Source organism: Dipteris shenzhenensis, chromosome 7 (genome assembly GCF_047967505.1).
Source record: "Dipteris shenzhenensis isolate YYH24624 ecotype China chromosome 7, Dip_SZ_1.0, whole genome shotgun sequence".
Taxonomy (NCBI): Eukaryota; Viridiplantae; Streptophyta; class Polypodiopsida; order Gleicheniales; family Dipteridaceae; genus Dipteris; species Dipteris shenzhenensis.
The window spans coordinates 27808130-27822874 of record NC_141602.1 but is presented as its reverse complement, the minus strand read 5'-3'; the positions used below and the strand labels follow the sequence as shown (position 1 = coordinate 27822874).

At 46.4% G+C, this 14745-nt stretch overlaps 1 protein-coding gene across 1 annotated transcript; it reads right to left on the bottom strand.

The window, feature by feature from the left end:
* Positions 1 to 2823: 2823 nt before the first annotated feature.
* LOC147900181 (ATPase, F1 complex, delta/epsilon subunit) lies at positions 2824 to 11973 on the bottom strand. The gene is made up of 3 exons (XM_087377026.1): positions 11932 to 11973; positions 11496 to 11831; positions 2824 to 3463 (listed from the first exon to the last, which is right to left on the bottom strand). Exons 2-3 carry the CDS (start codon positions 11769 to 11771, stop codon positions 3116 to 3118), a joined length of 624 nt encoding a protein of 207 aa, XP_087233152.1. The 5' UTR covers positions 11772 to 11831; positions 11932 to 11973; the 3' UTR covers positions 2824 to 3115.
* Between the last annotated feature and the right edge of the window lie 2772 nt (positions 11974 to 14745).

Genomic DNA, 14745 nt, shown 5'->3' with positions numbered 1-14745 from the left:
CATGTCCAGATTAGCACATATTAGCATGTCTAGATATCTATGAGAATTTGATCATATAAAAATTTTGTAGCGAGTATATTTCTGTTAAAAGAAACATCAAAATGACTACTTTAATGAAAGGCATTTCTCATAAAGTTATTGTTGTTGAATCTCTTTTAACGTTTTTTTAAAGAGATTTATTTCCCTCAACTTTGTTTTGATGCATGTTTCTTTTGGAAATATTTCAACGATTTCTTCTTAGATATATTAGCACTAAGAGTTTCCTTTTTGAAAAAAGTGCCTAGGTTTAGCTGAATGCTACGGATCCCAAGAAGGGTTATGATTTGGTGCTCATCATACATTTGAGATCTCGTGCAAGGCCTGCTTGATAATGAAAATATGGATTACCCTTAAGAAGAAATCTATTGCAATCCTATTAACACAGACGGTGATGTTGAAATGTAGTAGAAAGAATCTAGTAAGGAAAAAGGTGGACAATTCACAAAATTCACACACACACACACACACACACAGCTGCTACAGTTATACCTACACATACATTATACCTACACACACAAAGCTGCAGCTATATGTACATATACATTATATGTATATATATATACATATGCATGTACATATACACATACATATGCATATACATGTGCAAGAACACACACATACACATTCTATGGATAGCATGTTAGTACATGCACTTTATAAAAAAATTCCATACAACTAATATTTATTCAATTCTTTTAGCATCATACTCACTAATGATTAAGGAGGCTTACATTAGATCTTCAAGATAATTTTGACGCTCAAGAGAATTCAAAAAACATGAAAACGAATCAAGATGTGAAAATATGCAAAGTTGATTTTTGGGGCAAAAAGTCAATGCATTGACTTTTTTGGTCAAAAATATAAAAGGTTGAATTTGACTGACTTGGTTAAGAACCAACTTTGCACAGCCAAAATTAAACTAATATGAGATTGAGATTCTCTATATTAGACCTCCAAATATCCTTTATTTCTCATTCTAACCACTCCTAAGGAGTGAGTGTGTTGTCTAGTTATAGTCCTTTAAGCACCCCGTTTGATAGTAGCCTCTTTGCTATTTGAATTATTCATGAGGTGAATCCTCGCCATCTTCTATAGCATATGTCCTTCCCCTTAAGTGCTACCCTTTATAGAGGACAAGTCTGCCCTTCACCTTGTGCTAATAAGTAGCACTTATTGATGGAAAAGTGCATGAAATGGTACAAATAGCCACACAAGCAGAGAAGTGTGTATGATGAGATCAATTCCAAATAAATCATAATATTATGGGCATATTTGGGACCTCAAAAGGGGACCAAATTAAATTTTCCTAATCTTAAGGGTGGATCAATGGGAATGCTCCTTTATGTGGGCCAATGCCGTGTTGAGGTGGCACATAGGCATTCGTGAGGAAGGCTCCCATCATCCCCCTCTTACATAGGAGGCCACACAACTCAGATCCCCCCTTTAAACCATGCTTGACCTTTCCCAATACACCTACCACTTGCACCTTCCCCAAATCTGCCCCACCCTCTTCATCAATGCCATGGTGAGCCCCTAAGTGTGAGATTATCTATATGCTACTCCTGCTACGGCCTACTACGATCATCACGGCAAATTCGGGGGTGTTGAAGGAGCTCCACAAAACCACGATCATCACCGAAGTTCAATGTTGACTTGAGAAATCTCAAATTTGAACTCCTTACAGTTCTCTACATTTCAATCAATCTCCTACAAACAATGATGCATATTTCAAGACAGCCCATATATGGAGTTTCACCTATTGCTCTGAGGATACACCTAGCTTTGAGATCCCTTGACCTCATCTACCTGTAACTCTTTATCTTCACTAAGCTTCCTTTCCTCACATGGCAATGAACAGCATGGGAGAGCAGGGAGATTGAGGAGCAAAGAAAGAGCATCGGGGAGAGGACACTGAGTAGCAACAGCACAAGAGAGGTGTTGGTGATGAGATGGGGCCAACAATTCAGAGGGAGAGAGCAACAAGAGGATGAGTGGACGCAGAGAGGAAAGGCTCAGATAGAGGAGGAGAGAAATCAACATGAGGCAAAGAAAGAACGCTGAAATGGAGGAGTGACATGGATGAAGAGGGAGGCAGCCTGCAGGGCAGAGCTTTAACTCACCAGGACAGAGGCACAAAGTCATTGGAGGGAGGGATGCAACTACATTTTTATTTTTACATCTCCCTCTCATAATGAGCCCTCCTAATGTAATGAACAACCCTCCAACCTCAATTTGGTGGGTTTTTCACCCATCATCTTCACCCCCTCTCAGCTCAATGCCAAGAAATTTCGAATTTTTGTTGAGGGTGACGTACTTTCAATTTATCTCAGTATCTTTGGCAAGATTCCGGTTTATACATGAAAACTTTATGCTCAGAATTTATAAATCCATTATATGAAATTCAATCCATATATGATGCATCCAATTTCCATCCAGCCTGGATGAGCAAGCCAACATTGATTTCTTATAAAAAGGATTCTCAAAATGATTTTTCACTAAACCCCCACCTAGAACCATAAGAGAGACTCTCTCCACACCCGAAGGGAAACAAGTTATACACAATAAGTGCATGCAAATTGATGAAAACATTGTCTTAACTTATTGAGTAGAACACATTCACTTATAAGTATCTAACCACACCAAAACTGCAGATGGGAGGTGAAAGTACACTTGCAAGCAGAGGCAAGAGAGTTAAAATAAGATGCCATGCATTCAAATGCATATTATTCACACAAAGCATGCACATGGGGAGGGAGGAAGGTTCAAGTATGCACGCACAAATCATGTTCAATGCATGCACCTTAGTACCAAGAAACTCTCTAGTTCAACTAGATTCAGTGCATGACAAGGTGTTTCCACTTTGTCCTAGCCACTAACTTTAGAATGTTTACACTCGCATTCCCTGAAAGTGGTGGGCTGATAAATTTATTAAATGTTCCGGATATTCTTTTACGTCTGCTCAAGACTTGTTGTGAATGCAAAGCCCGCCTTGTTCAAAAGATCCAACTCCAGAAAGCAAAAACTGCAAGGAGAGTCTTGAATCACACTGTAAGACAAACATCCAATTACAGAAACTTCAAGAAAGACCGAGTGCTGTTGACAATGCACTGTGCACTTGAACTCCAATCTGGGCTTCAGCTTTCTCAATCTCTGTGGTAGCAGCATTGACCTTTAGATTGTACTCTGCCAGCCCTTTCTTCACTTCCTCCGGATCAAGCCAGTCAAGGGGAAAAGCATCCACTGCTACGACGTCTGCAACAGAGTTTGGATGAACAAATGCAAATCCACCACTTACAAAGTACTGTTTCACGTCAGTTCCTTCATGAACTGAAAGAATTCCAGGCTTGAGCTCTGCAATGGTGGGGACGTGTCCTGGAAGAATACCCATTTGTCCTGTGTTTGCTGGTACAATCATCATATCGACCTGTAGCAGGAAAAAATGCAAAACTGGGGGTTATAAATTAATTCCAAACCATCTCCAATGGAATCTTTCATGCGTGTCTCAATGATTGAGCTATAGACAAGACAAGACAAGACTTAAGAAAACTTAAGAAATCTTTCATGTGTGTCTCAATGATTGGGCTATAGACAAGACAAGACTTAAGAAAACTTGAACATATAACAGTAGATAAGCAGGTCACAAGCATTGGGAACTCTTCGCTTAGGTTAGACCCTCTTTATGTGAAGCCTTCACTCGAAAAGATAAGGCACCAATTTAAAGTTCATGCTTGTTTATCCAAGATCACATATCAAGCTCTCGTTTTTCAATGAAATATCAACCTAAATTTGGACACCAATGGCTCATCAAATAAATTATTCAGCTACATGAATCGCAAGTGATCATCTAGAAGCAAAACATTGAGTTGAGTTTTAACCTTGTGAGAGCCACAAGCTTTTATAAATGCAAGGCTGCTTGTGCCAACACAAGCACTTGCATGCTCTAAACATGTCTGAAAGTGAGACCTCACAGAGTGCCCACATCATCAAATCCAAGTACCAATCGACCAATTTCTCTTTAACAATAAAAAATGGAGTGTCTACCTCAACAAGCTTCTTGCCCTTATCATCTTAGTTGGGTTGTTCCTCCATTTCCTTTGGCTATTCTGAGGATCCTGATTTTTCTATCAATTCTTGATCAAAATGCACCAAATCGGAAGCTCTCCAACACCTCAAGAGGGGGCAATTGCCATTGACTGTCCACTGGAGCAGTAAGAGGCATGTTTGCAGGCATCACTATGCAGCCCACTGAAGCTCTAGGAGAGCACGCAGGCTGAGAGTGTTTGGAAGGGGCCACGAGGAGGTAGGGGAACAGCCTCATAGTCACAAGGTCCACATCTAGGGAGCACCTTGCTGCTACAAGGTGGCACACTGTGCAAACCTTTTGTACAATGTTTTGGTCCATCTTTTTTTCTTTTTTTCTTTTTGCAAAGAAAAGAACCTTCTATTAATGCTTGAAAGACTTCATACAAAACAGCAGCCCCGAAGGTGCTGAGTATGGAAAAAACCGGAAAATGCTAAAAGAAAAACCCGCATGTTCCAAAGAAACCCAGCTCACTGCCTAGGGGATCTCTGGTATTGGGGCTAACAGCCAGGTGGGGGGACTATACAACCAGCGAATCCCTCGCGGAGTAAATATTTAAAAAATTCCTGCAGGTTCAAGTCTTACAAAATCAAGCGCGCCTCGCGACAGTCGCCCTAGAGCCTGGGGGTCCCACGCTCCCAGGTGGAGCAGAGGATGTAGATGATATCTTGCCGGATGGCAACCAAGGTAGCCGAGGGTAGAGCCGGATGCTCACCCATCACCAGACTGCAGCGACCAACCCAAATGTTCCACGCAGTAATACTGGCTACTACCTCCCATACGCTGTCCTCCGAGCGAGAACGAGGAACGAGGCTATCAGGAGAGACTGCCTCACAATGCTCTATCCTCTGAATGCTCTGACCCTGTATCCAGTAAGCTGGGGAGATCTCATCAATCTGGAATGCGTGTCCTCCCTCAGTCAACCAGGCCACCATCCCCCATGTGTAGTCCCTCTGAAGGCTCTACATACAGGTCATAATCCTGAGGGCTCCCATCCAAATCCTCGCTGCGCTACGACAGCTCCAGAGGCAATGAGGGATTGTCTCCAGAAAACCAGCAGAGCAGCAATCACATTGCCCCTCCACCCGCATTCTGCTCCAACCACGGGCCGATCGGCAAGCCTCCGTGGGCAGCCAGCCAGAAGAAGTAGGATATCTTTCTCGGCCGCAAACTTGACCATAACCACGTCCAAAACCTGGAATGGACCTCCCGAGGCACTCTCTGGGTCACCCTCTCCCTCGAAGGGGTCCACATCGAAGAGTCCATCTGAAGCCTCCTGCCAATCCGTGTGGTGTAGGAAAAGAAGGGCACCTTGTCCACCTACTCAACAAGGCCGCCCCTAGAGGGCCAAAACCACTCTCCCGGATCCCACTAGACCTCCCTCAAGGCCTACCCTTCCAAAGTCAGAGATGCCATCTAGGGGCATCTTGCTCTGAGATACTGGGAGGATCAATGTGCCACTCCTTCCCCAAATGTCCCACCACTTTGATCATCTACCAATGAATCCCCTCCAGACTCCCATCCATCTCTGGGTCTCTCTCAATGAGTGCCTGGAGTAGGCCTCCAAGTCCCACACGGAAAAAATCAGGCTGCGTGCTGCCTCACTGCATCATCATCCTCAAGAGGACACCAGTCCGAGAAAACTAACCCAACCATCTGCTGTCCATCCACATGCGAAGTCCCTCCAGGACTCAAGGATGGCTACGTCAATCTCTCTCATCCGTTGCCTACCCCTTGCAAATGTACTAAGGCACCAAGCCTTGCCTTTGCCTCCATGGGTAATTTGCTCCATCTGCCAAAGAAGCTGGCCGATCCACTGTCCCACTATGCCCAACCAATGTGAGTCCGCTGCCCGAGCATACACCCCTCTTGATCTCTGATCTCTAGATGCCCGCTCAAACTCCTCTCTGCATCTGGGCTGAGCACGAATGAGGCCCCCTGCTAAATCTTTGCCAGACCCTATGGAGGCTCCTCATCAAAGGGGGCCCCTTCCCCGTAAGGGATGCCTCTAAGAAGATCCATCTGTGTGAATGCTGCCACTGCCCCCCAGTGCGTGGGGTGTTCCTGAGAAGCCCTCGCTGTAAGAGGAGCTTCCAAGGCTCTGCACCTGGGGTGAGGCCGCGAACAACCAGCTTGCCCAAGAGGGCTCTGCTCTGCATCTCCGGATCAATGGTACCCAAGCCTCCCAATGACTGTGACAAGATCACTGTCTACCACGCGACCCGAGCTCTAGTATTCCTCGTGCCATCCAATCTGCGCACCCGAGGCCTCACAGTAGATAGCTAGAGCTCCCCTGACTCTCTCCAAACTCGTTGTGAGGTGCCCTCTAAATACAAGGCCGTGTCATCTGCAAACTCAGAGTCCAGTAGCTCCTCCTCCTGTTTGATTGGGAGTCGACTACAAACCTTGTGAGGCCCGCCACCTGTGATCTCAAGTAGTAGCCCAAAGCCTCCGCCACAAACAAGAAGAGGAAGGGAGCGAGAGGGAAGCCCTAGCGCACCGAGCGAGAGAGAGGAAAGGCCTCGCCCGTGTGTCCTCCGCCGATGAGCATCTGACTGGAGCTCCCACATAAAGCGCAGAAACTCCTCTGATCCATCTGTATGTGAAACCCAATCTCCGCATAGTATCCTCCAGGAAAGACCACTCCAACCTGTCGTAGGCCAACGGATATGACTCCTCCCTAGACCAATCCACTACCTCCCACAACATGAAGATGTTGTCCAGGATGCTGCGCTCCTAGACGAACCCGGTACGTCTGTGTGTCGTGAATGATGTCAGTAAGATGGGACCGTAACCGCAAACTCAAGACCTTGGCGAGGATCTTGTATGCAGTATCAAGCAAAGTGATCGGTCTCCACTACCGGAAGTCTGACCTATCTCCCCCTTTCGGGATCAAACAAATCCACCCCTTGCTCAGGGACTGAGGAAGGGAGCCCATGTCGAAGATCTCTTCGCAAGCTAGGCGGAAAGGAATGGAGATGATCTCCCACAAGTTCCGGAAGAAGGCCGGAGTCAAGCCATCCTCGCCAGGACACTTCTGGGTCGGGAGAGCCTTGAGGGCTTCCCAAAGCTCCTCATCCGTGAAAGGCTCCTCCAGACTGCTGCACAAATCTTGCGAGACTAATGTCAAAACACGATCCCAAACTACCTCACGGGCCACAAGATAAGCTGGAGTCATCCTCTCTGTCTGAAAGAGCTGGCTGTAAAAACCTGTGGTCATGTCTAAAATCTCTTGCGGATCAGTGTGCATGATGCCCTACGGATCCCGAAGACGTTGCAGCTGCGTGCTTACCGATAGGGACCCAGGGGTCTGAAAGAGCTGCTTCGTCATCCTGTCCCCCTGTTGTAACCGCCAGGCCTGGGAGGAGTGATATGAGAGCTCAGCCCATCGAATCTTTGTGTCCTGAAGCTCAAGGCGCACACTCTCAAACCTGCCACTAAGCCACTGAGATCCTGGGTCCTCCTCCCTGAGCCTCTCTATGGAGGCAAGGTCTCTCCGCAGTGCCCGCTCGCACTCCTGAAGAGCCCTCCTCCACCTAAGGCCACCCACGAAGCCCAGCCCTCGCACGGTGCCGTCTCTGACTACTGCCAAAGCTCTGCCATGACTTGTTGAATCTCCTCGTCCTGCAGGAGGTCCTCTGGAATGCGGACCCCCTTTTGGAAAAGACCTCGACAGGGCTGCTCTAAGTGGAGTACTGCTGGAGAGTGGTCTGACATCGTGGAGTACTGCTGGAGAGTGGTCTGACATCGTGGTGCTTGCCAAAATCCTGATAGAGCCGCCTCTGTGCAATGCCCAGTCCCCAACGTAGAAGCAGTCTAGCCTCTCAAGCAATCTATCATGTCTCCTCTATCCAAAAGAGAAGAGGCTGCCAAGTATCCTGAATCTCCTCGTCCTGCAGGAGGTCCTCTAGAATGCGGACCCCCTTTTGGGGAAGACCTCAGCGGGGCTGCTCTAAGGGGAGTACTACTGGAGAGGTCTAATATCGTGGTGCTTGCCAAAATCCCGGTAGAGCCACCTCTGTGCAATGCCCAATACCCAACATAGAAGCGGTCAAGCCTCTCAAGCAGTCCATCATGTCTCCGAAAGAGAAGACCAGGCTGCCAGGTATCCTACTGAACTCTGGCTCTCGCCATGGGTCTCTGGCACTGATCATGAAAATGAACTGCTCCCAGGTGCTCCGCTCTACTGCTGGCATCTCAGAGAAGGAGGCGCCGCCCTGCTTGTCCTCCCCAAACTCTAGGTTGTTAAAGTTCCCTCCAACAATCCAGGAGTCTACATCCGGAAGACACTCTGACAGCCGCCTCCAAAAGGCTGGACGGAGCTGTCTGCACACTAGGGCATACAAGTTCAAGATCCTAATCCTGGACTCACCCATCCTAACTCGCATCCAAACTGCCCGTCCTGGGATAAGCTCGCCCTTATCATAAACCTCTAGAGCCATTGTCTGTGAGACCGAGATGCACACCCCTCCGCTCTGTCCTACTACAAGGGACCACACCTCCGGGCCTCTCCGGAGGAGGAGGTGTCGCTGCTTAATGTCTGATGCTAAGAACATATGCTCCTGAATCAAAAGGATGTCCACTGCCCTCTGCAGGGAGAGGGGGGAGTGGAGAGGGAGAGGGATCTAGGGACGGGGGAAGTAGGGGCGACCACAAGCCTCCCCTGCTGGCGAGGCTCGCCGGAACTTTAGATCCGCTCCTCCTCAACCGTTGCCTGCAGCTTCCGCCATCACAGCATCAGGAGCTCTTGTGGCTCGCTGCTGATACAAGGGTGAATGAGGACGCTGAACCTCCATCACGAGAGGATCACCTGGCTGAGCAGTGGCCCCTGCCGCTGAGGGGGGTGAGTCTCCACGTATGGGCTCCTCCTCCTCAAGTGCCTCTCAAAAAATTCTCTCTCTCTCTCTCTCTCTGTGCGTCTAGCCCTCTGCCTGCGGCGCTTGCAAACCTATTTGTTTGGTTTCTTTTCATTTTTAACCTGGGTCCAATTCCCTTCTCAAGGGGTCACCTAGGGGATCTGAGACTCCTGCTGCTCCTGTCTAGGGGGGGTTGTGCTCTGACCTGCTAACTCTGCCTGCTCTGTGGGGGTGGGGGTGGACGAGCTCGGCCTTGGCCACAGGGCAATCTCTGGCTAGCTGACCCATCTGTCTGGAACGAAGACATTGACCTAGTAACCCAAAAATCTCCAGTCGCTAGCGAAGTGTACCCCCTTCGAGGGTCTCTAGGAGGATCAACTCTAGGAGGGACTCTGGACTCTCAACCACCAGTCTTATCTTGGGGACCCCGTCATCTGCTACCACTGATGCGGCCGAATCTAGTGGAGACTCCAGCACAGTGCCAAATGCTCGACCAATGGAGGGGAGGATGGTTCTTTATTCCTTTGGGAGCCCTAGGAAGCAGAGCATAACCGAAAAACGGGAAACATGGTGTGTCATGTCCATGTCCTCCACTGTAAAGCCATGGTACCAAGGAAAGAGGTACACCATACGCGGGCCAAGAAGGATGGGGCTCTGCTCCACAAGTGTCCATGCAATATCGGGGGAGCTCAGCTGGATGAGGAAGACGCCTTTTCAGGGTGGGCAGCGGGAGCAGCCAGGGAGCGGGAGCAGCTCGTCCTGCATCTTTCTTATCTCGTTTTGGTTATCTTTGGGACAATATATATCTACTGTTTCTACTCTCTTGAGCACATAAACCTAGATGAGTCCAGGATCATGCCCAAACTCATCCTCTAAAAACACAACATAGTGCAGTTTCAATCTCATGATAGTCACTCATAAGGTTGAAAACCTTAAACTCCATCACGCATAGCAGGGACTAGCTACTATGACATCCCCACTGATGTCATCAGCACCCAACAGTGGGTGTAGACCATAGTATAAACATATGCTCTCACACATAAAATCCACACCAACACATACTTGAGCATCCATTTATACAAAATATTAGTACTCAGTTTCTGTCAGCACTCCGGAGGTAAAGGGCAGACTCAGCCATGACAAAGGCTAGCACTAAAGGAGAAAGACAAGGAGATCCCTACAAGGTCTTGACAAAGGACAAGACGATTAGGAGCAGCAGGATCACACGAATTTAGCCATCCCTTGATTTCACTTGGACACATGTAACCAGGCTTTTGGCATTTGCAGTACGGGGAAGCACTCCCTTTGGAGAGGGGCGGGGTTTCGAGGGCGATGAGAAACTGCAACTCAATAAGTGTCGGGTGTGCTCTCTTTCCTTGCATTCTTGATGGTGTCCTTCAAGTTGTGAGCATACGCACTTCTACACCTATCAGACCCCAGCATATAAAGAGAATGTAGTTTTCATGCTTCCTACATGACACTGGAAGATGCCACTAGAGGTTATAGGGCTGCATAGAGTTTTGAAGTGCATGACAGACAAAACAAAAAATGGGCGCATGGGGAGCAATGAGTTTTTAGCAAACACCCAAAAAAGACAGACACAATGGAGGCTTACCTGAAAAGAAACATCAAATCATTCACAAAAAGGACCGCACATCCACAACTGTAAAAAAGGCTGCCCTCCTACGTGAGGAGAGAAATCAACTGCATAAAGTTAGGATCTCATATCCACAATGCAAGGCAAAGATTACGAAATACAAGAAAAACTCAGCGTACCTCAGTCATTCGACTGATGCACTGCACACTCTGTAAGTAATGTGAACACTAGCCATACTCCTATATTCTATTTTTGTCATTGACGCTGCAAATGGATGTACCTTACCTCGAGCATTTCTAGAAAGTAAGTATTATTACTTTTATTGCTGATTTACATTGATGGAAATCAGAAATCTCCCTTGAGGTGTAACAGAAACCGACCTGTAAGAGTAACCAGAACATTCCATGAAAGCATGCTGTTGATTTTCAATGACTTGTACGTCGCACATTCGGCACATCTGATCTGCCCAAGGGGTGCTTTTCCCTCTTTGCACAAAGCACCAATCCTTAATTTCCTCTCTCAGATCAAGCTTCTAGAGAGAGCCCTGAATATGACATCTGGTCTTTTTGCTCTTTTAACCACATCCGGTCTCTAAGGCAATTCTATGACAATATAATCTCTCTCTCTCTCTCTCTCTCTCTCTCTCTCTCTCTCTCTCTCCAGCCCCTAAATCGACGTATATTCTAGATATGTGACAATTATTGTATCGTCGAATATAGACTTTATGTAGCGCTGCTTTTTGGGTTGTAATGTCTTAATCACATATCCGTTGGGGTTTGAGGGTTGAACCTGTGAAACAAAATGCTTCTCTCTCTCTCTCTCTCTCTCTCACACACACACACACACACACACACACACACACATCTCACACACACACATCTCACACACACACACACACACGCACGCACGCAGACCAGCTTACCTCCTTCGCATCCAGCTCTGTTGCATGCGGGATAACAAAATTAACGGTAAGCTTGGTTGGAAGAGCTCCCGGCACAGGAGGTCGCGGCTTCATAAACTGTGAAGGAAACTTTGGCAACTGCAGACTCGGAGCAGCCTTCCTAAACGCCTCTTTGAACGCATCGGACACTGGTGGCGGCACTTCCACCTGTTTATCGGAGAATCCACGTGCTCGATGAGCAACAGGGGCCAAAGGCCGGGCACCAAGAAGGCGTCGTGCACATTGACGTCCCAGCATCCTGATTCAAGGATCTGTATGGGAAAATGCCCACTTTTTCCAACTTCGGAATGAGAAGGCCTAGATGAGCAGAACCCACAAGGATTTAGCCCAAAATGTAGGAATGTTTCGCATCTAAATCTAAAATCTGTCCAAAAGGAGAATTTGGGCGATTACTTACCACGCCAATTCGTGCAGAAAACTGTCCAAACACAACTCATCCTGAGTATGATAACAACCCACTAGCCCCAGTTTGGTTAACTTGCCCTACCTTGAGTATAGCTAAACTTGCCCACCATAGCCTCCTTGATTATTACGAGTTGTGCGTGTTTTTGGCCTGCCCTGTTGTGGGTAGGGGTTTCGTTTGGAAGATGGGAAAAAATAGGTATTTTTTTGTTTTCTTTTTTCGGATTTTTTGGTTGGTCCACGTGTTGGTGGTGTTCATGTGCATGTAACTTATACGAGGTGATTAGTGGACGTTCTCCCTGTGACACGTGTCTTTGCTGATTCATCCACATGTTCCTTCTTGTTTGTTTTCAGATTGCATGGTGTGTGCAGGCAGGCCTATTCAACGTGCATGGCGAAATTCACATTTAGGCATGTGCACGTCGATGTCGGGAGGTTGGGTCGATAAGTTTGGGCTTGTGCGCGAGGATATCATTATCTGCAGCATGGGTTGGGCATGGAGGTGCGGTTTCATCTTCTAGATACGATTTTCTTGCCTTCTCTATAAAGGTGTTGTTACAGCTTCTGCAGAGGTTGAATTTCTGCTCTGTGCGGTTTGTTGTTCGGCTGTAGGTATGGCGAATCGTGAGGTTATAAATGAGTCTCCTAATGCAACCAAGAAAGCACTTTCTAGAGGGGAAGACTCTCCTGTGTCGATGGATACGGGCAACAATATGTTTCAGAGGGGTCTCGACATCCCTTTTTCTTGATTTTGTGATTATTTATTCACTTCTTTATTCATTCTTCTGCGATGGTTGCTCCGATAGTTGAAGATGCGATGCGATAGTTGCTGAGACAGTTGAAAATGCGACCGTTGTTTTTTGTGTTGAAGGATTAGATTATTGATGCAATCGTTGTTTCTTGTGCAGAGATGATGAAACGGGTTAGTGGAAAAGTCCTCATGGAAGCGAATGACGACGCCATGTCAGTGATGAGGGGTACTTAACTAATGGATTCGCCCTTTGTTGTTTCAGGTAGTTTCCGGAAGTATTTTCGTTAAACAGTGTTGATGCATGTGCAGAAGAAGCAGACAAAGATAAGAAATGTGATCCAGTAGCAACACCTTCATTTGTTAGTTCTCCTATTGTGGCTTCGTCTGGTAGCAAACCTCCCAAGCATTCGCAGTTGTTAAAGCATTCTCCGATCAAGAAGGAGAGCAAATGTCCTCTTCATCAAGCGTTTGAAGCTATGGCTCGTGAAGCTTATGCTGAAGGTATGGTCATTCTACTCTGCTCTTTCGTAGTTGATTTGCTCAGGTTAGCAAAAGCATGACGGTGGAATTGATAATACTCTAGGTTAACGCCACAAGATTGATTAGGTCACGAACACTTTTACAAGCTTGGCAATGCAATACACTTTTGGTATTTGATTTAGCTTGCATGGTGAGGCCATTTCGATGCAACCTTTGGTACAAGCATTGAGAAAGTAAGCCAACAGCAAACATGGTTTTGCAACATATTCGATGGAACTTTGGACCGGTTTTATAAATTGTTATAAGCTTCGAATACAGTTTCACACGGTTCTAGTTTCGTATGTTTTTGCTAGGAAACTTGACACAATTTTGTCTGAAAACTTCACACAATTCTATTGAACAATTTCACACAATAGAAGAAGGCAGCATTCAACCATGTAGGGAGGCTTTTGTGCTTCTCACTGAGTGTTTTACACAGCACCAAAAAGCCAAAGGGATCTTTGTAGGTTGTATTCGCGGACGACTTTAGCTTTGGAGAATGAGATATCTATCAATTCTCTAGTGTCAATCGATCATAGAGGGGCGCACCAAAAAAAAAAACAAATTGTAGGATTTTGGTAAGCGAACATCTCTGAGACACTACCTTCATCATCCACCATGCAACTAGGTTCAATTTATTTACAATAGGTCTTTGTTGTGGGGGTTAAAGGTCGCTGTGCCTTTACCCCGGTTATGTACAATACTCAAACACATATATAAATGAATGAAAAAGAAGATTAGGGTGGTTTTGCACCCACCAAAACTTGTGTGGCTCTCTGTTTCTCTCTCTCTCTCTTTGGTTCTTGCTTCCATTGAGAGCACTCTCAACTGGTATTAGAGCTCGGGTGATCTAGCTGAGCGTGCGTGAATGCTTGAAGCTCAGCAGCTCTGTGGGAGGAAGGAGAAGCTCTGTGGGAAGCTTTGTGGGTGACTTTACTTGCATCCGAGTGTGTAGAGACCTTGGAGGAACCTTTGGAAAAGTCACTTTGGTTTTGCAAAGTGGTTTTGAGAGCTTTAAGTGTTTTTTAAAGAAAAAGTCATTTTTTGAGCTTTTCCCTATTCCGTTCGATGATAGAGACTCCATATTGACTTGTAGAGGCAACTATTGCTTGCTTTTGGTGTCCATTTCACTTCAGGAGCTTGGAAACACCTTCATTCTTGAATCTGGGATCATTTCATTAGATTTCTGACTCACTGTGTCAGTTTCTGCGTTTTTCTGCTCGGGTGTTGGAACTCAAGTTTGGAGCAACCATTTGCAGATCTGTTAATTCCGATGGACTCAGGAGGTCCTAAAACTTCTATGTTGCTCATCACTCGCACTCTGGTGGAGTTTACAAACAGCTCTATTTCCAGAAACGTTTTTCAGTCCGTGTGTTGGACCCAGTGATTGAGACCACGATTTCCAAAACTGTCTATCCCATTGCGTTTCAGACGCCCAAAAACCCTTACTTGTCAGTTCTTACGCGATTCGGTGGAGGATTTTCAGAGTTATAGATCTCTGTGTATTCGATTTCGCCTCTCTGTTATGCATTTTTTATT